The sequence below is a fragment of the Pseudophryne corroboree genome, chromosome 12 (assembly GCF_028390025.1).
Source record: "Pseudophryne corroboree isolate aPseCor3 chromosome 12, aPseCor3.hap2, whole genome shotgun sequence".
NCBI classification, from domain to species: domain Eukaryota; kingdom Metazoa; phylum Chordata; class Amphibia; order Anura; family Myobatrachidae; genus Pseudophryne; species Pseudophryne corroboree.
In genome coordinates, this window is record NC_086455.1 from 149,113,654 (window position 1) to 149,141,586 (window position 27,933).

The 27,933-nt window shown below is 40.4% G+C and overlaps 1 protein-coding gene across 1 annotated transcript; it reads left to right on the forward strand.

Moving 5' to 3' along the window:
- The first annotated feature begins 2,856 nt into the window (after positions 1–2,856).
- Positions 2,857–22,733, forward strand: LOC134980765 (olfactory receptor 6C4-like). Its single transcript, XM_063947723.1, has 2 exons — positions 2,857–3,070; positions 21,844–22,733. Exons 1-2 carry the CDS (start codon positions 2,857–2,859, stop codon positions 22,731–22,733), a joined length of 1,104 nt encoding a protein of 367 aa, XP_063803793.1.
- Positions 22,734–27,933: the final 5,200 nt, after the last annotated feature.

Consider the following 27,933-nt stretch of genomic DNA (forward strand, 5'->3'; position numbering starts at 1 on the left):
GATGAAGTCGCTCCAGCTACCCAGCACACTCCACGTAGGCCTAGATGTCAACCATGGCACTCTAAATTAACAAGACAGCTACAAAACCTTATACATAAACTTTAACGTCAGTGGCATAAATCTTGTATTTCAAGAGACTTCCTCACATACAGTATAAGACTGTCTACCACTCTTATCGAAATGCCCTGGACACTGCCAAACAAACATATTTCCAAACTCTCATCTCTGCTCAAGCCTCTAACCCCAAACGACTCTTTAATACATTTAAATCATTTCTGAATCCTCCCTCAGCTACCCCACAAGCCCCTATCAAGGCACAAGATTTTGCTTCTTACTTCAAGGAGAAGATTGATAAAATCCAAGATTAAATGGTATGCTCTTCATAAGCCAGTGGCCTGCTCAGTTCTTTACCTGAACCCTCTTGCACTCTCTCTTCATTTGATCCTACAAATGAAGATGAAGTATCATCACTCTTCTCATCCTGCTTCTCTACTACCTCTCGTCTTGATCCTTTACCCTCACAAATAAGTAAAGCTCTGTCTCCGGTGCTCATCCCTACCTTAACTGACATCTGTAATCTCTCTCTACTGGTATTTTTCCTTCACTGGTCAAGCTTGCAGTGATTACTCCCATTTTGAAAAAAACTAAATTCTGGCACCAAATCTCTCAAAGTACTGCCCCATCTCTCAGCTCCCTTGCCTCTCTAAGCTACTTGAGAGACTTGCCTACACTCAACTCACACACTTTCTTAACTCACACAACTTATTGGACCCACTTCAGTAAGGCTTCCGCTCCCAACACTCCACAGAGAAAGCACTGACAAAAGTGTTTAATGATTTGGTCCCTGCGAAGTCTAAAGGCCATTACTCACTTCATATTCTTCTAGATCTATCTGCTGCTTTTAATAATGCTGACCACTCTCTTTTCATACAAACACTACAATCCCTAGGTCTTAAAAACACAGCCGTTTCTTGGTTCCTATCCTACCTATCTAATCACTCCTTCAGTGTTCGCTTCTCTGAATCTACCTTCTATTCGCTACCTCTTTCAGTTGGAGTACCGCAAAGCTCAGTCTTAGGTCCTCTGCTTTTCTCAATCTGTACCTCATCTCTTGGTAAACTAATCAGCTCTTTTGGACTTCACTATCATCTGTACACAGAGAATACTCTAATCTACCTATCCTCCCCTGATTTGTCTCTATCTGTATTGGGCCATGTCACTGAATGCCTTTCTGCCATTTCATTTTGGATGACATCTCGCCACCTCAAACTTAATATTTCAAAAACAGAGTTAATTATATTTCCACTGGCCAATAGTAGTTACAAACCTGATATTTCTATCACTGTTGAAAACTTGACCCTCAACCCTACCCCACAAGCTTGCTGCCTAGGTGTCATCCATGACTCTGAACTAACCTTTGTTCCCCACCTTCAATCTGTCTCAAAATCATGTTACATGCATCTAAAAAACATCCAAAATATGACCATAGCTTACAGATGACACTGCTAAAACTCTAATCCATGCTTTCATTATCTCCCTCATTGATTATTGCAATATTCTCCTAACTGGTCTTCCCAAAATGAGACTTTCACCACTACAATTCATTCTGAATGCAGATGCGAGGCTAATCTTCCTCGCTAGACATTCATCGTCTGCAGATCCACTCTGTCAGTCCCTCCATTGGTTGGCTATATTCTACCGTATTCAATATTAAATACTTTTACTCACACACAAGGCCATTAACCAAACTACACTAATGTACATAACTTTGCTTATCTCAAAATATCTCCCAACCCGACCTCTTCGCTGTTCACAAGATCTGCGTCTCTCATCCACACTCATTACTCGCTCCCATTCATGATTGCAGGGCTTTCTTCGCGATGCACCCACTCTGTGGAATGCCCTACCACGCACAATAAGACTTTCCTCTAGTCTCCAAACCTTCAAGCGTTCCCTGAAATCTCACCTCTTCAGGTAAGCATATCAAATTCCAGAACTGCCCACATAACTTTCATAAACTTTCCTATCAAATTGCATCCACTCTGCACAGTCCACACACATCCTCACATGTCTTCCCATTCTTCACTTTTCCTTTTCCGACCCCGGTTCATCATTGCTGTGTGACCATATCACACAGCCCATCAAGAACCTTTGCAATTTGGTGGACAACTATGCAATAGATAGCACCTATCCTTGAGTATCCATGCCTATTTCCCTATAGATTGTAAGGTTGCGAGCAGGGCCTTCCTACCTCTATGACTGTTTGTTATTACTCCGTTTTGTTATATCATTGTTATTTCCAATTGTAAAGCGCAACAGAATTTTCTGTGCCATATAAGAAACTGTTAAAAAATAAATAAATATGCAGCTACAATATACTCTTACAATATGCAAATTTAAATTTCAGATGCACTAAACAACCGGTGAATTAATACCACTATATATACTGTATGTACTGTATATTCTGGATCCTCTAATGTCCGAATCCTCTAATATACAAATACACTTGCAGTCTTATTCAATTCTATATATAACTACAATATCAATTGCAAAAGATAAATCCCACAGATTCCAAAAGGGAAAGTCTCAATCTTTGTGTTGTGCAGATTTGGTCCACCATAAATACTCCTCCTCCATGTCAGTCATTTATCACACTTCTTGCTGCACATCATGAACTCGAAAGCATGGGATTGGAAACTAAGATGGTTGAATGGATAAGATCTTGGTTGTAGGATAGAAAACAGAGAGTTGTAATAAATGGAGTGCTTTCACAGGAGTGAAATTTTACTAGTGGAGTACACCATTCATCTGTACTTGGACCAATGCTCTTTAATATCTTTATTAGTGACATTGCAAATGGCATTAAAGGAAAAGAATGCCATGATTGAGGATCTAGGAAGATTAGAGGATAGTCAAGAGTGTGGCAATTACAGTTTAATGCCAAAAAAATTAAAAATCATGCACTTGGGTCTCAAAAATCCAAAGGATAAAGATAGTTTTAATGGCACTATACTGGAAACTACTGAGGAAAAGGATCTAGGAGTCACTATTTCAGGAGACTTAAAGGCAGGTAAGCAATGTAACAAAGCAATAAGGAAGGCAAGTGAGATGTTTGGTTGAGGAAATGGAATCAGCAGCAGAAAGAAAGAAGTAATAATTCCACTGTGTAGGTTATTGGAACGGCCATATCTAGAATACTGTGTTCAATTCTGGCAGCCATATCTTCAGAAGGATAATAATACATTAGCGACTGTACAAAGAAGGGCAACTAAAATGGTGCATGGCCTACATCACAAAACACACTCGAAAAGACTAAAAAAATCTCAATATGTATAGTATGGAGCAAAAAAGGGAAAGGGGGGACATGATAGAAACTGTCAAATATATCAAGGGTTTTAACAAAGTCCACGAGGGAAACATTCTTCAAAGGTAGAAAAGTATTAGAACACGAGGACATGCACTGATACTGAGGTAGGTTCAGGGGAAATTTGAGGAAACATTACCTCACGGAAAGAGTAGTGAATAAGTGGAATAGCCTCCCATCAGAGGTTGTAGAGGCTAAGACAGTAGAGGAATTTAAACATGCATGGGATAGATATGAAAATATCCTTACAAAGAATAATGATCAAATACGGTTTGAGGTAAAAATATGGTAAAAAAAAGGGGGCAGATTAGATTGGCAAAGTTGTTCTTATCTGCCATCACATTCTATGTTTCTATGAACAAGGATAGGACAGTATGAAGCTCATGTAGACACTATTGTGCAAAAATTAGGATCAGTGAAATTACTTGTCCATATGATTTTTCCTTATGTTAGTCTCTTCAGCCTGACAGCTGCAGCATGAGTGTGGTTGGGTAGCTCTGTGTTTGTACAATTAAAATATATGTATTTAATATTTTTATTTACTACATCACAACATACTGTAGGTATAGTACAAGTTAAAACATTTATATCAATTAAAATGTAGGTTATAGGTCACACTATATTAGATTGATTTTGAAACAATGTTTTATTGATAAAAGATTTTTGAGCAGATAATAAAAAAATTAAAAAACAAAACTAGTGGCTCAGATGATAGCTATTTATGAATGTATTTGAAACCACCTATCAGGAACCCAGAGATGTATTACATCACACCAATCAGATTTTGGACAAAATTATAAACCTCTATTGGATGAAGTTTGTCCTCCACACCAGCCACCGGATAATGGGGGTCATTCCGAGTTGTTCGCTCGCAAGCTGCTTTTAGCAGCTTTGCACACGCTAAGCCGCCGCCTACTGGGAGTGAATCTTAGCATATCAAAATTGCGAACGAAAGATTAGCAGAATTGCGAATAGACACTTCTTAGCAGTTTCTGAGTAGCTCCAGACTTACTCGGCATCTGCGATCAGTTCAGTGCTTGTCGTTCCTGGTTTGACGTCACAAACACACCCAGCGTTCGCCCAGACACTCCTCCGTTTCTCCAGCCACTCCCGCGTTTTTCCCAGAAACGGTAGCGTTTTTTCACACACTCCCATAAAACGGCCAGTTTCCGCCCAGAAACACCCACTTCCTGTCAATCACACTCCGATCACCAGAACAAAGAAAAAACCTCGTAATGCCGTGAGTAAAATTCCTAACTGCATAGCAAATTTACTTGGCGCAGTCGCACTGCGGACATTGCGCATGCGCATTAGCGACTAATCGCTCCGTTGCGAGAAAAAAATACAGAGCGAACAACTCGGAATGACCCCCAATAATCTTAACATTATAAATAACATATAGTTTAACACAGTGGTTCTCAAACTCGGTCCTCAGGACCCCACACAGTGCATGTTTTGCAGGTAACCCAGCAAGTGCACAGGTGTATTAATTACTCACTGACACATTTTCAAAGGTCCACAGGTGGAGCTAATTATTTCACTTGTGATTCTGTGAGGAGACCTGGAAAACATGCACTGTGTGGGGTCCTGAGGACCGAGTTTGAGAACCTGTGGTTTAACGTAATACTAAAATAAAGACACAGACTCAGGACTTTGGCAGAAATTAATTAATAAGCTCTGTTATATAATATAATATCATAATAATTTAAAATTGTATGGTGGTGAAGAAAGGATGACCAGAACTAAACAAAACCATAGAATGTACAATTTGGGCAGCAAAGACTTTGTAATAGTTAGCATTACAGCCTCACAGCACTGAGGTAATGGGTTTGATTCCCTGTGAGGAATTTGTATATTCTCCCTGTGCTTGCATAGGTTTCCTCTGGGTACTCCAGTTTATCACAGTTTATCTCACAATCCAAAAATATACTGGTAGATTAATTGGCTACCAACAAAATTAACTCCAGCTTGAATGTGTTTGTACATGTGATAGGGAATATAGACTGTAAGCTCCACTGGGGCAGGGACTGATGTGAATGACCAAGTGTTGTCTGTAAAGCGCTGCACAATATTTGGGTGCTATATAAATAACTGGTGGAAATAATAATAATAATAATAATAATAATAATAACAACTAATAATGACTTAGAATAACAAACATGCATTGTAGGAAGAGTCCTTCCAAGATGCTGAACCAAACAAGAATGTTCTAAACTTCACTAAATATGACTTTCTGCCTTTTGACACTACTGAAACATATGTCATGTAAAGTGTCAGTTATTTTTGTGGCCACAACTGATGTACAGTATCTATGTTAGTAACTAGTAAGATTTTTTTATGAATTAACTAATGTTTATGTGGCATTCAGAAGACCTATAATCTCATTAGTTAGCCCAGATTTATACAGAGACCAGGCTGTCTCTGATACGATTTCCCACTCCAGTGAAGTTCTATAGTAGAAATACTTCATCTGCTAATTTAGGTAATCAACTATACAAAAAGTATAGACTATTTACAAATCCTGGCCAAATATCAGTATTTTATGAATGATTAGGAATAATGACAGGGGCATGGATAGGTCAAGATTGTAAGCTCGCAAGAGCAGGGACTTCTTTCCTCATGTGTCTTTCCTTTTCTTACTTACACTATCTTATACTCCATACTCTCTTTGATGGCACCTAATCCTGGGTTTTCTATACCTGTCCTATATTGTCTTGAACTGTAAGTGCTGTTTTCTTGTTTCTTCGTTTGATTATGTACTGTGTAATGGGCGCTGCGGATCCCTTGTGGCACCATATAAATAAAGGATAATAATAATAATAATAACTCACTGAAGCTTGATATAGCATGCAGGTATGGGTCACAGGTTGGAGTCATTTCAGTACTCAATGATCCTGTACACATTGGCCCTCATTTCGAGTCGTTCGCTCGTTCTTTTTTTTCGCATCGCAGTGAAAATCAGCTTAGAGCGCATGCGCAATGTTCGCACTGCGACTGCGCTAAGTAATTCTGCTATGAAGAAAGGTTTTTTACTCACGGCTTTTTGTTCGCACCGGCGAACGTAGTGTGATTGACAGGAAATGGGTGTTACTGGGCGGAAACACAGCGTTTTATGGGCGTGTGGCTGAAAACGCTACCGTTTCCGGAAAAAACGCAGGAGTGGCCGGAGAAACGGGGGAGTGTCTGGGCGAACGCTGGGAGTGTTTGTGACTTCAAACCAGGAACGACAAGCACTGAACTGATCGCACAGGCAGAGTAAGTCTGGAGCTACTCTAAAACTGCTAAGTTTTTTTTGTTCGCAATATTGCGTAAACTTCGTTCGCACTTTTAAGATGCTAAGATACACTCCCAGTAGGCGTAGACTAAGCGTGTGTAACTCTGCTAAATTCGCCTTGCGACCGATCAACTCGGAATGAGGGCCATTGTGCGGGCAAGCTACAGTACCAGTGTCTGAATCACTGAAGTGGAGCAAAATACAAGGAAGAAGAGTACTGCTGACATGGATTGTGCTAGGGAAGAACAAAAGGGAGGAGGACACTGCCTGTGAGAGCTTACATTCAAGCAGTTCAGGAAGAAGAGGAGTATTAGAACTCGAGGACATGCACTGAGACTGGAGGGAGGCAGGTTCAGGGGTAATTTAAGGAAAAATTACTTCACAGAAAGGGTAGTGGATAAGTGGAATAGCCTCCCATCACAGTTGGTAGAGGCTAAGACTGTAGAGCAATTTAAACATGCTTGGGATAGGCATATGAATATCCTTACAAAGAATTAAGGTTCAAAAAGGGTTGAGATTACCTAAAGGATAAAAAAGGGGCAGACTAGATGGGCCAAGTGGTTCTTATCTGCCATCAAATTCTATGTTTCTATGTTTCTATGCAATTCTGATTATCAGGTTAATTGCTAGGTTGAAGAGGTTTATACTTTATTGTGGCTGTGTATATACTGTTTGTGTTTGCTCTTGTCTTTCCTCCTGTTTTTATGTCAGCCTTGCCTTGAAAAGATGAATGTTTATTTTGGCATGGTAATCGGCACCTAAAAAGGTTCGCAGATCACACAGCAGCAAATGTACAATACTGCCTTTACTACACAGCATACAGATAACTACTGTACTTAAACTACAATTATATACAAATACTTATAACTTAAAAAAGTCTGATGGTTTCATTCACAGCCAAAATGCCCACCACCATCTAGCAGTCAGCAAGCAACGTATTGCACCACAGCACAATAGGAGATCTCTACAAGCACATGCTTGATGCAAATCTCTGCAAAAAGGGAACAGTGATCCATGTAGGGTTGTACTGGGTGTAATACCTACACTGTGATGATCTTAGTTTTTAAATCAAGTTATTTTTATTACATAGCAATTTAGAAACAGAATGTGACAGCAGATAAGAACAAGTTGGCCCATCTACTGTAGTCTGCCCTTTTTTCAACATATTATTACCTTAAACCCTATGTTATCCTTGTTTGTCTGTAAGGATATCTTATGTATATCCCATGCATGTATAAATTGCTCTACTGTCTTATTAGTTTTCAGTTTTTATACAAATATAAAACATATGTCAGTGTAACAAGGTATCAAAAGTTTGATAAAAAAATGTAGGATTTATGGCTATATACATGAAAGAGTGACATTAGTAAAGGCACAAGATGGCCCAAAATAACATACACAGGAATGTCAAACTTACAGTATACAGGAAATATGCTTAAAAAAACAGTTAAAGGTACGAACATGCATATACTGTAAATACAGATTGAAATAAACCTAGAAACCAGTCTCAGCATCAAGGGTTCTAAGGACTATCAGTATGTTTACACATATTGGATTGATATCACCTGTCCCATTTTTCTAAAATAGTTGGGCATAGAGTTGCGGCTCTTGTTAAGATACCTTTCACAGTTAGAAACATCATTACCCAAGGAGCCACATTTAAAAGCGTCATGGGGTTCACAACCACACAAGTTCTTGCCACTATAACCTTTGCCAGAATAGTGAGACATAGGGTATATTATTTTATACATTATTAAAGTATGTTTCTTCAAGATCAAGGCCAAATAAATATATTCTAGGTTCTAAAGGAGGAAGGGAAGGGGAAGTCAGCCTAAAATCACCCCACACTTTGGTCCAAAAATAAAAGTCCACTGCACAGTCTCTGAGTATATGTCAAAAATACCAGAATCAGTAATTGAGAGATTTTGTGAACATTCTCCTCTGTTTTTAAAGTGGCAATCATTTACATGGTAAAACCAGGTTGATTTTGCCATGTAAATGATTGCAACTTTTAAAAAATCAGGCAAACTACCACACAATCTCTCACTTTCTGATTATCTCACCTATTACATTTCCCCCAAGGACTGCTTCTCATTTAGTTTTAAGAGGATCCAATAAACCTGGCATAAAACTAGCATTAAGCCTAGCATATAAAGAAGAAATGTAACCCCCTAGGACCTAAACACTGGATTATATATTTAATCGGTGAGGTAGTACTAGAGAGGTCTCACCAAATTGAGCTTGCATAGCATGCCTGAGTTGTAAATACCTTTAAAAGGCTGTTTAGGGGAGCCTAAAGGATTTAAAGACATCCTCCATATAAATTTGACCCAAGGAGGAACAGGGCCGTCTTCTCGTATGGGCTCAATGGGCACTTGCCTAAGGGCCCCAGAAGTATAAGGGCTCTAGGCTGATAGGTAAGGGCCCCCTATTTCCAGGGGTACCAGATTTTTGAAAATCGGCCCTGGGGAACTGGAGATATCTGACTTCAAAGCAGTGGTCCACATCTAAGCTTGTTAACTGGTCTTCCCAGCCAGATATCTCAGGTTCTGTCTGACATAGTTTTTTGAGGGTATTCTCCAAATTCTAGGACTCTCCCCTTTCAGTAGACACTGACAGCTTGTCTCTACTATGCCCAGAACGAGAGATATTAGCCTTCCAGCAGCTAGTCCCCGCTCCAGGTCCACATGCCTGGTATACAGTTTTATATCTTTGTTGGTGGATTGCTCTGGCTCCTGAACTCTGATACCCAAGTACACAGTACCTCCTAAAAGGTGGGACTCTCTAGTGTTTTAATCACATTGAAAGCTAAGAAATCTATTTCCAGCAACTGGAGATATCTGCAGAAAAGCAAGCTGCCTCCCATCAGAAAATGATGAATATTAAGCTAACTCCACTATCCACCCCTCATCTGTGTATTAAACACCCCCTACCACCCTAGAAGCCACGTACCAGGGCCCGTTCATTCAGCTTAATGCCCCCTTTTACAGTTTAGTGTTCTCCCTTCCGCCCCATCTCCCACCATCTGTGCGTAAAGGAATATTTCTCAGAAATTACTGCTCCAGGTCCTACATGCTGAGCAGAAGACATAACACCTCCTATCACCCGCAGGACATTGAAGCTGTTACTGATAGCACCAACCACCCCTACCTCTGGAGGATGGGTAGGGGTTTCCAGTGCATTGCTGTGTCCAGGGGCCTACACTGCTGTTAAGACTTCCCTGAGGACGAAACCCCATGCAAGATCCAAATATTATTTATTATGTAAAAATACAGGGGTGCTGTTGTTAAAATAAACGTGCACTGGCCCTGTCTTGTATGCTGTAAAAATTCTGGGGTGCAGTGAAAATCAATATACACTGGCCCTGTATGCTCTAAAAATACAGGGGTATTGCTGTTAAATTAAAATTACACTGGTCCTGTATGTTGTAAAAATACATGGGTGCTGTTGTTTAAATAAAAGTACACTGGTCCTGTATGCTGTAAAAATACAGGGCTGCTGCTGTTAAAGTAAAATTACACTGGCCCTAAATGCTGTAAAATACAAGGCTGCAGTGAAAATAAATGTTCACCGCCTTGTCTTGTATGGTGTAAAATTACAGGGATGTTGTGAAAATTCAGGTGTGCTGGCACTGTCCATGGTTGCAATGTCTAGGAATGACCTTCACAACAATGTACCACCATTTGCACACCCTCTGCAAGTGCTGGGGGATCACCACCAGTCCAGTTGCTGATAATGAGATTGAGGATGTCACTGTAGAAGTACACCAGGATGAGAAGGATATTGGTGTAGCTGGCACTGCGGAGGAAGTTGATAATGAGGATTCTGATGGTGATGTGGTTTGTTTGAAAATGGCACCAGTGGAGACAGTTTTTGGCCATGGGATGAAAAAAGCCATTGTCATGCCTGTGCAAAATACTAAAAAAGCTACCTCTTTGGTAGGAATTCTTTCTCCACAAATCCGGACAACAGGTGTCAAACCATCTGTTGCCTTTGTCAATCCATAATAAGTAGGGGTAAGGACGTTAACCACCTAGGAACATCCTCCCTTATATGTCACCTGCAGCGCATTCATCATAATTCATTGTCAAGTTCAGAAACTTTGGGTAATTGTGTAAGCAGTACACTGACACCTAAATGATTTGGTTTTGTTTGAATATTATTTCTCTGTGAGAATGAGGATTTAAACACTGTAGAGCCAGTTTGTGCAAGCAGAGATTAATTGCATTTTTTTTGGTGGGGGCCCAAACAAACCAATCATTTCAGCCACAGTCATGTGGCAGACCCTGTCACTGAAATGATTGGTTTGTTAAAGTGTGCAAGTCCTGTTTATACAACATAAGGGTTGGTGGGAGGGCCCAAGGACAATTCCATCTTGCACGTCTTTTGTTTGCCACATCATGCCAGGGGTGCTGCCATATATGGGGTGCTGCAACTCTTGCCTATCAGTCCAAGGGTGCTGCCCCACTGCCGTTTAAGTCCAGGGGAGCTGTTGCCTGTCTGCTATGCTGTGTAATTCTCCAGGGGTTCTACCTATGCTGTATAAGTCCAGAGGTGCTGCCGTATAATTCCAGAGGTGCTGCTGTACTTGATCCTAGGTTTAAATGAAAGCCTACAGCAGATATGGAACAAGCTTCAACAGCACAAACAGATTTGTGAAAGGTTTTAAAATAAAGTGGGGAGAGACCACATTTGGGGCCATAGTCAGTCTGACTCAGAAGAGACTTAATCATAAGCCAGCGCAACTGCCGGAGAGGTAAACATTATATTTTTTGCCAGAGCATTACAGAGAGGTTCTTCTCAATTATTTCATGTTAGGAACTCACTCAAATGAATGGCTCCAATTAGTCAACCTTAATTTTGATTTGTTATTGATGTTCCACATTTTGGGATTATTTAATTAGAAGATGCACATTTGTTGTACAGGGATTGTCTTTTCCTAAGTGCTGCATAGGGTTGTCGCAAGACCTTGCGGTGTTAGAAGAACAGAGTTTCGGTGATTTTGCATTGCATCAGCTTTCCATTGCACTGCAGCGCTAGATGGGCCAGGAGCTCCTATGAGGCACAAACAGTTACTCAATAAGGCCCAGTATGGCATATCATGGTGGCTTACAGCCAGGAAGATGTCTTACTTATAGTATGAAATGAGTTTTGACTGTAGAGTGGTAAACTCCACTAGGGCAGGGGCTCAATAACAAAAAATTAATTGTACATTCGTGCATAGTACTTTAATGAATCCAAAATTCACAATAATATTTTCACAAAATAAGTCTCCAGACTCTGTGGTAGGGAAAATATCCAATCTTGATCCTGTGGTATACACCAGTTTATTTGCATCCCAGCATTAAATCCGAGATTATCTTAATCCCTGGACATGGAGAAGGGTACAAATTTGGAGGCTTTGGCCCCTAGTTTTTCAGTTTGTCCTGTAATGTGGTAATTATTAATTATATATTTGCTTGGTTGAAGTCCTTTCTGTTCCACACCAATATAGGAGGGGAGGTGAAAGCCTGTGTGTTGTTCCTGATTGCGTGTGCCTCTCTAATTTTTAATCACCTTCTTGACACTGTCCTCTTCCTCTTTCCTCTTCTCATAATGTGAAAAGTCATCATAGAAGGATGTGGTATGTGTGTAGCTAGCTATGATTCAGAGAACTTGGCGAGCTTTTCCCAGGGAGACCACCTGTCGATGAAATTATGGGTTTATTAAACTGTGCATGTCCTGTTTAAACAGCATATGGGTTTGTGGGAGGGCCCCTAGACAACTCCATATTGCACTTCTTTTTTTTATTTTCATTATGTGCTCTTTGGGGCCTAGTTTTTAAAACTGCCATCCTGTCCGCCACTGCAGTGCCACTCATAGATGGGCCAGGTGTTTGTGCCGCCCACTTGTGTCGCTAAGCTTAGTCATCCAGCAACATTGGTGCAACCTTTTGGCCTAAAAACAATATTGTGAGGTGTGAGGTGTTCAGAATAGACTGGAAATGAGTGAAAATAAATGTTATTGAGGTTAATAATACAGTAGGATCAAAATGATCCCCAAATTCTGTGATTTTATCTGTTTTTATGTTTTTTTTAAAAATCATCCAGATCCAAAACCAAAACCCGAAAGGGTGTTTTTGGCAAAACCCATCCAGATCCAAAACACGAGCGGGGATCCAGATCCACAACACAAAACCCGAAAAGTGTCCGCCGCTCATCTCTAATTAGAATTCTCAGCTTTTATCTCAGATGTTTTAAGAACTGTCCCAGATGATGGTCATCGATTAAGTAGTTTAAATAATGAAATCCAGTCACCCTCAGGGTCCCTCTTTTATAAGTCTGTTTGAATTATTAAACTGCGTTGGGTTTATAGAAGTCTAGATTCGCTGCAGACAAACAGCTTCAATCGGAACTGATCAGCTATGTGTAAGTCTCTTGGCTTTATAATATTCATGCAAGAATATGCTAATATTGCCTAAACAGATGTTGCTTTCAGTGTCTGTGAAGCTGGGTGCAGTAGCCATTCACTTAAGATAATTTATCGTAGACCTGACAAGTTTCCCTTTAACTTATGTATGATCACAATACCCCAAAGAACTTACTAGACTGATATACTGATAATAGGAACATATATTTATTAAAATCAGGCAACCTGAAAGCAGTGTACACTCCCCACTCCTTTGGTCTAGGTCAAAGGTGAAATACAGCTGTGGAGCTATATTTCTAATTGGTGCAAAAGAACTTATCCTATAAAAAGTACATATATAAAACAGAAATGTTATATATGAGCAAAATGGCATTATGCATGAACAGTGGCGTAAGTTCGTCCCAGTTGCCCGGAGGCAAGATAAATATTGGTGCCCCCCCTATTTCCTATATTTAGATAAATAAATGTATGCGTGCGTGCGTGTGTAGTGTTCTGAAAATTTTTTATATACTGTATTTATACATTTAATTGACTTTTATTTTAAATCACACATTTCTTAGCAGTCATACCCAGGATTAGAACCCATGACCTGTTACACTAATAGCAGACACTTTACTGATGTAGTTATTTGCTCCTGTACAGGAAGCATGAGAATTCTAACTATATGAAGTTACATGTAATTGTCAGAGAAGTATCTTCATATAGTTAGAATTCTCATATTTCCTATACAGGAGAAACAGCTTCATCAGTATTGTGTCTGCTTCCAGTGTAATAGGTTGTGGTTTCTAATCCTGGGTGTGATACTTGTAAAATGTGTATATTCAGTATAATAAAGAGGGTGTGATTTCTAAGGTGCAGGGACCAGTGAGGAAGTCGGCCACTGAAAAGACAGCGACAGCTATCAATTAACTTAACTCAATGGTGTCACAGAATGGGAGGAGAGGTGCCCCCCTTCAGAGCAGGAGCCCGGCGGCAGATGACTCCATTGCCTCCCAGAGTTCTGCCTCTGCGCATGAACAAAATGGCATGAAAATGTAGTTAAAAATATCACCCAATACAACAACTAACACAGCTAAAGATGAACAGCAACCAGTAGTGGATCTTGCCACAGGCAAGCAGGACATTTGCCCAGGGCGCCGCTTTCCGGAGGGTGCCGCACCATGGCACGATCCGCTGCTGCTGTGCCCCCACTGCTGCTGCCCGCTGTCCCGCTGTGAAGGGAAACTAGATGCTACGCGTCTAGTTTCCCTTCGTGGCCTGCCCGCTGTGAAGGGAAACTAGACGCTACGCGTCTAGTTTCCCTTCGTGGAGAGGACCTTTTCTGTAATGATGTGCGGTGCGCGTTGACGTCATCGTGCACCGCACAGCAAAGGTCCTCTCCACGAAGGGAACTAGACGCGTAGCATCTAGTTTTCCTTCGTGGAGAGGACCTTTGCTGTGCGGTGCGTGAAGACGTCATCGCGCACCGCACATCATTTCAGCGGCGCTACTACTGTACAGGGGGCGTAACTGACCATGCCCCCTGTATGAAGCCACGCCCCCAATGGCCGCCCGGGGCGCAAAATGACCCTGAGCCGGCCCTGACTGCAACACAACTTCTATGAACACAAATGAACATCATTGATACCTCAATTGTGAGTTCAAATTCAAATCACACCAAACAACTCCTGTCAGTGTAACCTTGAAAATCAGCACTGTAGTTCCCTGTTTTAGGCACACTGTAGCTACAACTACCCAATTCATTCTCAATTACTTATGTTTATTGCAATATTCCCAAATCTCGTCATACACATATGCTGAACCTTTGTCATTTTGTTTTTATATACTTGCAAATACAGTCTGAATTTCCTTAGTTTGTTTTTTTCCCCCTACCTTCATATCTTGTAATTTCTAACACCTCCTTCTACTTTATTTCTGCAACTACATAATCTTTCAGCTTGAAACCAAATTACTGCCATTGGACACTTCCAACACTGCGCTTTCTCCTGCATTTCTGCAATCCTACTCCTCTGTCAATCATACAGCCACCACTTCTGTTTCCATATTTATACTCCTATTTACATCAACCACTCTACAGTATTTCCAGCCTGTTGCTATAGCCCGCCAATACAACTTGTTTGTCTCATCCTGTGTTCTGTCTTCTGCTCCCACCTCTATCCTTCTCTTCATGTCACCTACACCTCCTCCTGTCTCCCCTCCTCTGTCTCCCATTTACTCCACTGACACCATTCCACTCCTCCCCTGTCACTCCACTGTCATTCACTTCTGCCCTGCCTTGGGCCTACTTCTCCAAAATCCAGCCCTGCTCCCTCCCTCCTCTCCCTGCCACCTCACCTCACCTCCCTTAGTATCACACATTACTCCATCCATGCTCAACTTTTTCTGCTTCCCTTCCTAGCTTAGGAGACAGCACCATCACTACACCCTCTGTGTCCCTGCCTTCTAACTTCATCTCACCTCATCATTACAGCAATCTTGATAATCTCTTTCATATGACCCCCTCAGACTCTCTCCCCGTCTCATGTGCCCTCTGTCTGTAACAAACTGGTCCACACCAGTGAATTTTTCAAGTCAAATTCCCTACATCTCCTAGCCATCAATGAAACCTGGATTACCCCCTCTGACACAGCTTCTCCCACTGCTCTCTATCTGTTGGTGGACTCACATTCTCACATATCCCCCCTGACAGGGGAGTCAGCATGGTGGTGGTATTGTGGTCCTACTACCATCTAGCTACTCAAGCCAGCTCATACTCCTTGAACCCTCCCATCCATTCTCTACATTTGAGTTCCATTCTATACACCTCTTCCAACCTGTTCACCCTCCAGTAGCTGTCATTTACTGTCCCATTGACATTCGTACAAAATTCTTCAAAAACTTTGCTTCTTGGCTTCCTTACTTCCTCTACTTAGACATTCCCTCCATTTTCTTAGGTGATTTCAACATCCCTATTGACACCCCTAAAAAATACTCTGTCTCTAAACACCTTAACCTCACAATGTCACTTGGTCTCTCCCAGTGGACCTCCTCTCCATCCCATGTGAATAGTAACTTGCTTGATTTAGTCTCCACTCACTGCTGTGAAATTTCTGATTTCTCCAACTGCCTATTTCCTTTCTCTGACCATCACTTGCTCTATTTTAACTTAGTTCTCTCTTTGCTTCTCCATCTCTTCCTCCTAAGGCTACCATCACTAAACATAACATTGAGGCTGACACCACTTCCCTTTCCTTCCTATTTGACTCACTTCTCTCCTATCCTCTGTCTCTCCTGCCCTGAACAAGTTACTTACATATACAGTACAACACATCCCTTACTTTTGCTCTTGACTCTGTAACACCACTGATCACTATTCACCCTCGCAAATCAGCACCGCAACCCTGGCATTCCAAATGCACCAGATACCTGCAAAAATGCTCAAGTATGAGTGACAGTGGAGTAAATCATGCTCTAAGAAATACTTTTTCCATTACAAATGTGTCCTCTTATACAATTGTCCTGCCCTTTCCCTCTCTAAACAATCATACTTCAAAAAGCTCATCTCCTCCAAGTCCTCAAACCCCTGGCATCTCTTTGCCACTGTCAACCTGCTCCTCTGCCCACAGCTGCCTCAACTCCCCTCTTCACTCTCTGCTCTTGACTTTGCCACCTACTTCACATACAAAATTGACTCCATACGACAGGACATCACATCCCACTAGACCCTGAGCAAACCCCCTGCACCATTCCCTGACCCCCACTCTCCTTACCTCCTACAAACTCTGGCATCTTTCTTCTACCACTTTCCCTCCTGCCTCCTCCACTACCTCTCTACTTCTGCATGTTCCCATCTTGCCCATCTCCTCAATCTCTCCCTCTCATCAGGCACTGCCCCTTCTGCCATCAGCGTTCTCTTGTCTCCCCATTGTTAAAAACCTAACTTTGATCCAACCACTTTCTCCAACTACTGACCCATCTCTCTCCTCCCTTTTTTCATCCAAATGCTTTGAGCATATAGTCTACAACTGCCTCAGTGCCTATCTTTCCAACAACTCACTGATTGACCCATTCCAGTCTGGTTTCCATCACGAAAGTCTGCAATGACATCCTTGCTGTTAAATCCAAGGGCAACTACTCTCTGCTTTTTCTCCTTGAACTCTCTGCTGCATTTGACACTGTGAACCACCCTCTCCTCCTGCAAATTCTTTATTCCCTTTATCTGTGTGATACTGCCATCTCCTGGTTGTCCTCCTACATTTCTGACCATTTCTTCTGTTATGACTCCCCCTCACTTCAGTTATGCTTTTGGGCCTCTCCTTTTCTCTCTTTACACATGCTCTTTAGGTGAGCTCACTAGCTCTTTTGACTTCCAATATCATCTCTACACTGATGATACTCAAATCTACATTTCCTCCCCAAAACCCCACTTTCCTCACTCGTTTCTCCAACTTTCACTCTATCTATTCCTTTATGTCCCGCTTTCTTAAACTTAACATGTCTAAGCTGATCATCTTCCCTCCCCCCCTGCATAACCTCATCTCCCACAATTGCATAATCTATCAATGGCAATACTATCTCCTCTATTCCCCAAGTGCACTTTCTTAGAGTAATATTTGACTCCTCCCTCTCATTCAAACTACACATTGAGTGCCTCTCACAAACCTTCCATTTCCATCTCAAAAACATTTCCAGGCAAGAAAGACACTCACCTACTCACTGGTCATCTCCAGATTGGACTACTGCAATCTCTTCCTTTCTGGCCTCTCTGATATATGCCTGTCTCCACTCCAATATATCCTCAATGCTACTGCCTATCTCATCTTCCTCACCATACTACATCCACCTCACCTCTCTTACAAGCCCTTCATTGGCTACCCTTCCCATTCAGAATCCAATTCAAGCTTCTCACATTCAACTTCAAAGCCCTCACACACTTTTCTCCCTCTTTCATCACTGACCTAATCTCTCTCTACACTCCTACCCATCCTTTTCGCTCTGGTAATGCACACGCGCCTCTCCTGTAAAACTGATTACCTGCTCCCACTCCTACCTACAAGATTTTGCATGTGATGCTCCCTATCTCTGGAATTCTCTACCTCTCCCCATCCAACTCTCCACCTCTCTATAAAACTTCAAATGGGCTCAAAGGACATACTTCTTCACCAAACCCAGTCAACTGTGCTCCGAACCCTCCTGTCCATGGTCATCATGGTCATTGTCTACCTCTTCTGTGTCACCCCCATTTGTTAGCCCTTAAACTTTTGGATTGTAAGCTTGCAAGAGGAGGGGATTCTCCCCTTATGTGCCTTTCCTTCTCTTAATTACACTATGTCTTATACTCAATACTACCTTTGATGGCAACCCCTGGTTTTCTGTATATAATGTACCTTGGACTTGACCAATATTGTTTAAAACTGTAAAGTGCTTTTTTCTTGTTTTACTCATTTGTTTACGTACAGTACTCTGTAATGGGCATTGCAGATCTCTTGTTGCGTCATATAACTAAAAGATAGTAATAATAATAATAATAATAATAAAAAAAAAAATACACTATATTAATATACTTCTGTTTCCAAATACGTTGTTTTTATAATATTATATTGAATAGTTTGCAATACAAGTTGAGTCTCTGAAAATCCAATAACCAAAATATGCTGAAATTCAAAAACTCTGGCGTGCGACTGAAATAGTGACACCATTGCTTTCTGATGGTACAGTGTACACAATATTTGTTTCATGCACAAATTTATTAAAGAAATTGTATAAAATTACCTTCAAGCTATGTGTATCAGATTTATATAAAGCAGTGTACTTTGTGTTTAGACTTAGTTCCCATCTCCAAGATATCACATTATGGTATACAAATATACATTATGGTAGGCACATATTCCAAAATATGGAAAAAATTAAATCCGAAATTTAGATATAAGAGACTCAACCTGTATATGAATCTTTATCAGTTCAGATTTACTGGTTACATCAATTCAGTGTTTTCAAAATTACTGTCAGATATGTATATTGTGATTTATAATGATTCATTTCTTAATTACCCAACTGTAATATAATTAGTACTATTTCAAATATCAGTGGAAATAATTTTCCCCCGTGTAAAATGTATTCTTTGTACACATTATACTAATGGGTATATAAGGTCATGCTACGTTACATGGCTCTAACATTGCCAAACATAAACCTGCAAGCAAATATTTTTTACAGTCATCTCTTTTGAGATATGAATAAAAGAACTTGCACCTCAAAGGCATATTAACTTCAGTTTTCTTTCAGAATATTTTGAACACGGACCTTTTTACATAGAAACAAGTTTAATATATTATATATTCAATACTATAACACAACATAAAATCATATTGTCCTAAAGGTAAAGTTTTGCGTTTAATGCTAAACAGTTAGGAAAAATTGAATTTTGTGGTTTGCTTGTAATTAACAATTTGTAGCTGAAGGGAATATGCATTATTAGATTTATTTTTGCCATACGGAAAACAAGGTGATTTATTTGATTTTTGGACAATGATAATCTATTTGTTACTCATACTAAAATACAAACTTCTTGCAGTTGACAGAAATTAGTATGAGTAGAATGAAAATTGTTTGTATACAAATGAGATGGATCCATTTAAATGCTGCACATATTTGTAAGAAATAATGTTTTTTATTTTGAAATAACTGCAAACATGCAGGATATTCAGATAATTACTACGTGGTTAAAATAATACAATTTGAAAGTAAACATTTAAGGTGAAATTTCTAAAATCTGTGACAAATATTGTGCACTTCTAGTTTTATTGGTGCCTCATTAATATGTTTTCCACAAGTTTTTATATGATTTTCCCACTAATGTAAATTATTTGTGGGAACAAGCTCATAAGCTCATAAGCCACAGTTTATATTTCTAAAATATTACAGAGATTTGGAGCTCATTCGGGTTGGATTGCAATTGGCGAAACAACCGCAAAAATAACAATGATGATACGGGCGCATGTGCATTGCTCGTCCTGTGCATGTGCCTGCATTTACTATGGGTGACCCGCAGTAAATGTGAATGCCTCTGCCTGTCAATCAGGCAAAAGCATTCCTAGGCTGGGGGGGGGGGGGAGTTGGACGGACCAGGAACGCTCTGTTTTCTAGACAGAGATTTGCGGGGGTGGCATCAGAGAAATGGGTGCGTGGCGGTGCAAATGGGGGGCATGGCATGGGCATGATCAGGGCAGCTGCATGACATCACACACAGCCGTTCAAATCAAAAAGATTGCGGCGGCCCTCCTGCCATTACAGCCAGGCTGTGCTTGGCAGGAGGCATCCACAATTTATGCAAACACGCAGAGATTGCGGTGCGGCTGCAATTTCAGCATTGTCACAGATACGGGGGGCAGTTATCATGCTGGGCGGCCTTGCCATAAGATGGGCGGCTTCCACCATGCGAGCAAAAGGATTGCAAATTCTGCTAAAATTCAGAATTTGCATTTTTTACTGAATAGGGTCCTTAATCAGTAGATTAAAAAGGTATTGTTAAAGCTCCAGTGTGACTAAGAAATCAATCTTGTGGCATATCTATCATGGGAGCAGGGTTTGAAGTGCACAGAGTCTTTGTGATTTTCTGTGCATATGCTAGTTCCATATTTTCAAGGGATGGTGGCCCATGGACATCTGCATACAGTTACTCCACCAGTCTTAATACACCGCTGAATCTCTCAGTTTATGAAAGAAAATTATATACAGTATGTCTTATGTTTTCTTGGGCTGTGCATAAATTTGATGCATTGAAATTACAGTAAATTGTATTTAAATTATTAAATAGAAACACATACTGCCATTAGTAACTGTTGGTAGGGGATAATTTGTTGAAAATACAAACGTCCAAAGACCAGTGTCAGTGCAAAACTGACCCTATTAAAGTGAGTCCATAATTATATAGAACTAGGAAGATTAATACATCTGTATTTAAAAAGTTTGCCCAACTGAATAATAACAGTCTGGTATTTATTTTTGGTTGTTAGTAAATACAGTACATTTGCCCAGTAAGAATGACCATCATAACATGTCAAGTAAAACACATTTTCTGAAGTAAAGCTGTACATATTTGATAATTGATTAACACATATTATAATATTGTCAGAATTAGGTATACATAAACAATATGAGAATAAATATCACAATAAAAAGACATAACACACAAATTGTACAGAAGCGACTATTGCTGTCATTTTCCAAGGTAGGTCCAAACATTGTGGAAATTAATTTCCCTTACTTATCTATCATTTAATGTTTCAATTCTCACACTGTTTTAAAAGTTAAAAAAATACAGTATTTGTTTGACTCACCAAAAAATATAATAAAATGATCAGTTAGTTTTATTGTATATTTGTATATTGCACGTAATAATGTTTACTTATAGCAATTTAGTCCTACTTTACATTAATTTATATTGAATTAAATTAAATATACTGTAGTTTTTGTTTCTATGGATAACATCATGTATGTTATGTGATGATGATGATGACAATAATAATAATAACAACAACAACAACAACAACAACAACAACATGTATTGTTATATGAAAACATTAGTAGAAAAATTCCGTGTTTTTAACAAAAAAATATGTCTTCTGAAATATAAGGTATGGTAATAGTACAACTTCTTTGATTTTCATTAAATATTAATGGTACTTACAGTACTGTACAATAGAAAATATTTAATTTTTATTATTTACATTTTAAGCTTTTTTTTCTCCCAGGTTTCTTTTTATAAGAAAAATAATGGAATCCAACAAAACTGTAGTAAAATATTTTATTTTGTCAGCTTTTGATGAATTTCACCAAGTTCAGAACCTACTTGTCTTTGTTTTTCTACAGACCTACATTATAAGTCTCATGGGAAACATTACTATAATTTTTCTTGTTAAAGTAGAACCTTCTCTTCATACTGTAATGTATTTTTTTATTAGTGTATTCTCTTTTTTAGAAATTATGCTTGTGTCTGTCATTATCCCAAAACTTTTAGCCATTCTAATTTCAGAAAATAATGTTATTTCTTTCATTGAATGCTTTACTCAAATGTATATGTTCATTTCTTTCGGTGCAACTGAATGTTATCTTCTCGTAGCAATGGTCTTTGACCGACACCTAGCTATTAACAATCCATTACATTACCCAGTTATAATGACACCCATATTTTGTTATAAGCTGGTTATTTTACCATGGATCATGGGATTTGCTACTATTTCTGTCCCTGTCATCATGACAGCTTGTTTGGAATTCTGTGGTCCTAATGTGATCGACCACTTCTTCTGTGACTTGGCCCCACTGCAGAACTTGGCATGTTCAGATTCCTTTGTTAGCAGTATATTAACAAGCACAGTTGCTATATCCAATGGTGCTCTGACTTTTAGTACAATCATAGGATTCTACATCCATATAATAATGACGGTTTCAAAAATCAAGAGTGAGGAGGGAAAACAGAAAGCATTTTCCACATGTTCATCTCATCTCATTGTAGCAGGCCTATTTTATGGAACAGGCACCGTTGTGTATGTCAAACCAAAAGGAAGTTATTATGACAAATATCTGACTTTTATGTACACAGCATTAACACCTATGATTAACCCTTTTATTTACACCTTTAGAAACAGAGACGTGAGGAATGTTTTAAGGAAGTCAGTAAATCAGATTATAAAACCAGCTTCATTGTAATACATATAATGCATACAGTATATTAAATAGACTTTGTACTTTTACTGATTGTTTTTTCCCAGATACTAACTTCTTTTTGCCATTTTTATGTAATTGACATCTACAGTATGTAAAAACAATAAACAATTTTTTTTTACACATAACATAGTTTTCTCAAATCACCTCAAATAGCCCAATTTAATGAGCCATGGACTTTGCCACTTAGCAGCACTGAACACAAATCCTAATTCCCCTTTAAATTATTTGTGAACGATGATGCTACATTGATGAAAAAGTAGCACAATTATGTCTCAGAGAGTCTGGATTGAAACCAAGGACTGGTCAGTGTGACCTTAGCAGAAATCTCCACCATAATAGTACAAGACCTGTAGTACAAGACCTGGTCAGCAGGCAGAATCATTTGAAGAAAACCCTTTAAACATCACCACAAAATCTGAGTCTACCCACCTACAGCCACACTCAATAGTTTGTACAAGTTTGTCCATTCACAAATTTTTCACAATCACCACTTTTTAGCATCCCAACAATCCTGCATATATAACCAGATGGAACAATTTAAAACCATAAGAATCAATTAAACAATCTACAGGGTCCAGTCTAGGTTTCCTGTAAGGTAATAAACTGTAATTAGCTTATTAGTAGCACCTGTTAACTAACTTTTAAAATGCACCAATGCTGGAAAATTTGGCAAGGCAATAGGCTGGGGGTGTGGGATTAAGCTAGCAGCCATTGGCATTTGTATAAGTTTTGATTGTCAGAACATGGAATGTGATGCTGTGACCTGTAACCTGCTATGAACTGCTCTTACACTATGTGAGTGACCTAGCCTGTGGAAAAAGAATAAATCTGCTGTTTGAATTTTACCCAGTGTTGTGATCCTTTTATGTGATCCTATTCTGCTGTGATGTGTCTTTGTTAAAACCCCGTGCGACGCCTATATGCACATTGTAATTGTATCCCACAGAGGAGACCTATGGATTGGCACCGGGTAACGTAAAATTACTTGCAAAACTGGAAGTGCTGCCCATACTTTGACTATCTATATATATATATATATATATATATATATATATAATCAATCCAGAGATCCGGCACTTCTATAGTAGCATACTGTAGGTTTACTTGCCAGGGTGCACTCCTAGGGATAAGCCTATCCCATCCATAGACATGCAGAGAAAGGTAGCACTCCTGGACCAGAATATCAGTGAACAAAGAGCTGGTGCTTTATTATCAATGTTTCGGGAATACTTACAGACATTAGGACCCTCTTGCAGCCAGATGGTGTGTGCTCCCGGTGATTGCGGCTCACTTCTGGTTTCGGGCGTGACGTCATACCGGAAATGATGCCTGCCAGGTCACGTGACCAGCGCTGCCTCGGGTCTCCATGGTAATGCATACACAAATGCATGTCAGGAGAACCTGTTGAAATACAATATAAATAATACAATACTATCAAAAAAGAATGTGACTCTTAGTAATAACATGCAGAGGACCTGACGAAATCGCCGTGAGATAGGGGCGGAGAAACGCGTAAGGACCTTTAAACAACCCATTTACTGAAAGTGTCTCCATGGCTGTGCTACAAAGAAAGCCGTTCACGGACATCACAGAGCCGCCGCTAATACGGGAGTCTGCTGCTAACACTCCACGGTGCATGTGTATTATAAGTCCGGTAAGAGGGATCCTCTTTTTACTGCACAACACGATACTGGACACTGTCAGCCGAGATCAGACGGGGGTGTAGCATAGCGCCGGGATATCATCATATCGGCGACCTCCCTCCGCCTGTTCCCACAAGTGTGCTCACAGCAATAATTTACAGAGGAAACACTGCATGTTGGCGTGCTTGCCACTATAATCCTCATGTTGCCACTAGACTGACTAATCAAAAGGAGACAAGTGCAATACGGGCTATTTATTTCAAGACTCCACAGCAATTACTATTTTTGAATCCAATGAACACTGTCATTATGGACTAAAGCACTATTGGAGACACGAATGAGTGAGTTATCTGTTGTAGGTATTATATGTCTACTTTTGGGATATATCAAATTGTATATTATTGATTTTTAATAAATTATAAACATTTTTGATTGAAGCGCTTCCTGTTATATATTCACTTATTATATATCCTTTATCTATGTTATGTAGATGACCGACCGTGTTTCATCCTCTTAGCGTACTTCTTCAGGGGTATACGTCTTTAATAACAAGAATACATATTTATATATAGATAGATAGATAGATAGATAGATAGCAAATCAATCAGGTGGCACTCAGACAGATTACACAGACACGCTATATATTTCAACGTTTTAAAAAATGTATTTTCCCGTCATCAGGAGAACAAACATGCATAAACCATGCTCACCTTATATACCTTATCTCCACATGTGAACTCCCGTCGACGGAATACCCGGAAGCCACCCAAAAAGGACATCATCAACAGGTGTCTGTCCTCAAGGTAACGAAAAAAAGAGTGATACGTTCACCACGAACAGTGCACTGATTAAAACTCGTATCAAAAATGGCTATAGACACATTCTGCTACATACTGTAATATACAATGTTTCTATAATGATTGCCACATTACAATGTTAATATAATGTAGCATCTCTGTTATTATTTCCAAAATTAGAGACAATGTAAATTATCTATAAGATAATCATACTATAATGCATAACATAAAGGCTAAGCATTTACATAATCTCCTATCTCATACAAGAGATTAAAAGTACAACGTACACATAAGGAAATGGCAGAACAACTATCAAAAAGAAAAATTGTAAAAAATGCTTATAAAAAACAATGGATACCCAGATTCTCATTTAACCCTTTGGGGGCAAGTGTACCAAGTCTATGTATCCATTGAACCTCACAGCGCAATAGTTTACCTGCACGATCACCACCACGGATTGATGGTGGTATATGATCAATCAGAATAAAGCGAAAGGCGGACATATTATGTGACGCCCGCAAGAAATGACAAATGACCAGCTGGTCACTATGACCAGCTTCCAGTGCTGCCTTGATGGATGACTGGTGCATTGTAATACGTTCTCGAGGCATTCACTCAGTTTTAGACACATAGCTGAGCGCGCATGGACATGTGATCATACTTACTACAAATTTAGATAGACAAATTTACCGATGCCAAATATTAATGTCCTTGCCAGTATGTGGATGTTTAAAGCTAGCAGCACTAGGCATAAAACGTCAGGTAATGCTTCCCAGGCACTTAAAGCACCCAGGACGAAGAGACATAAAATTGGATTGAAAATTCTGTTGCATTTTGGTAATGTCAGTTTTCATGGCAATATCCCGAATATTGCGTCCTCTCGTATAACAGGGCATAATACGAGTATTCCCCAGATTTTAAGAAGGGTCAGTTTTTACCACTGGCCACAATTTTTGATGAACTTTTCTAATAGCTCCACTATGTGGATTATAATGCTTAATCCAAGTTATGATCTAATTTTTAGACCTCTTTATCTCTTTTCTTCATAACAATTGTGCCCGTGGTATTCTCACAGGCACAATTCAACGTCTCTCGCATAGATCCGAGGAACGGCGGCCGGAGACAGAGGACAGCAGTAGCGGTTGGGAAGCAGGAGCGGGGCTGATGAGTATTTTTTTTTTTTTTAAGCGCTGCTACTAGGGGCACAACTATTGAGGGCACAGCTACTGGGGTCACAACTACTGATGGCACAGCTACTGGGGGGAAAACTACTGGGGGCACAGCTTCTGGGGGAAAAACTACAGGGGCACAGCTACAGGGGGCAAAACTACTGGGGGCACAACTACTGGGGGCACATCTGCTGGGAGCTAAACTACTGATGGTACAGCTACTGGGGACAAAACTACATGGGGCACAGCTACTGAGGGCACAGCTTCTGGTGGAAAAACTACAGGGGCACAGCTACAGGGAGGCAAAACAACTTGGGGCACAGCTACTGGGGGAAAAACTACTGGGGGCAAAACCACAGGGGCACAGCTACAGGGGGTAAAACTACTGGGGTCACAGCTACTTAGGGCACAATTACTGTGGGCAAAACTACTGGGGGCAAAACTACAGGGCCACAGCTACAGGGGACAAAACTACTGGGGGCACAACTACTGGGGGCACATCTGCTGGTAGCTAAACTACTGATGGCACAGCTACTGGGGACAAAACTACATGGGGCACAGCTACTGAGGGCACAGCTTCTGGTGGAAAAACTACAGGGGCACAGCTACAGGGAGGCAAAACAACTGGGGGCACAACTACTGAGGGCACAGCTACTGGGGGAAAAACTACTGGGGGCAAAACTACAAGGCCACAGCTACAGGGGCAAAACTACTGGGGGTACAGCTGCTGGGAGCTAAACTACTGATGGCACAGCTACTGGGGACAAAACCACAGGGGCACAGCTACAGGGGGGTAAAACTACTGGGGTCACAGCTACTTAGGGCACAATTACTGGAGACAAAAATACTGGGGGCAAAACAGCAGGTGCACAACTACTGAGGGCACAACTACTGAGGGCACTGCTACTGGGAGCAAAACTACAGGAGGCAAAACTAATGGGGGAACAGCTACAGGGGGCAAAACTAATGGGGGCACAGCTACTGGGGCAAAACTTCAGGGGGCACAACTACTGAGGGCACTGTTACAGGGGACAAACCTACGGGGGCACAGCTACTGGGGGCACAAATACTGGAAGCACAGCTACTGGGGGGCACAACTACAGGGGCAAATCTACTAGGGGTACAGCTACAGGGGGCACAACTCTACTGGGGCACAACTACAGGGGGCATAACTGTGGCCATGCCCCTTCCCTATAAAGCCATGCCCCTTTTTTTCCCAAAGGAAACATTCGCCCTTGGTGCCACAAGGTCTAGAACTGACCCTGCTCTTTGGAGTATTTTTTGGGCATAGTTTCTAAAACTGCCATCCTGTCTGCCACTGTCTGTCAGTGACACTCCCAGATGTGCCAGGTGTTTGTGCCACCTACTTCTGTGACTAAGCTTAGTCATCCAGCTACCTCTGTGCAACCTTTTGGCCTAAACTGGATAAAAACTAGAGATGTGCGCTGGCACTTTTCGTGTTTTGTGTTTAGGTTTTGGGTCTAATTCCACTTTCTTGTTTTGGTTGTAGCTTGGTTTTGCCAAAACCACCCTTTCGTGTTTTGGTTTTGGATCTGGATGATTTTTGAAAAAA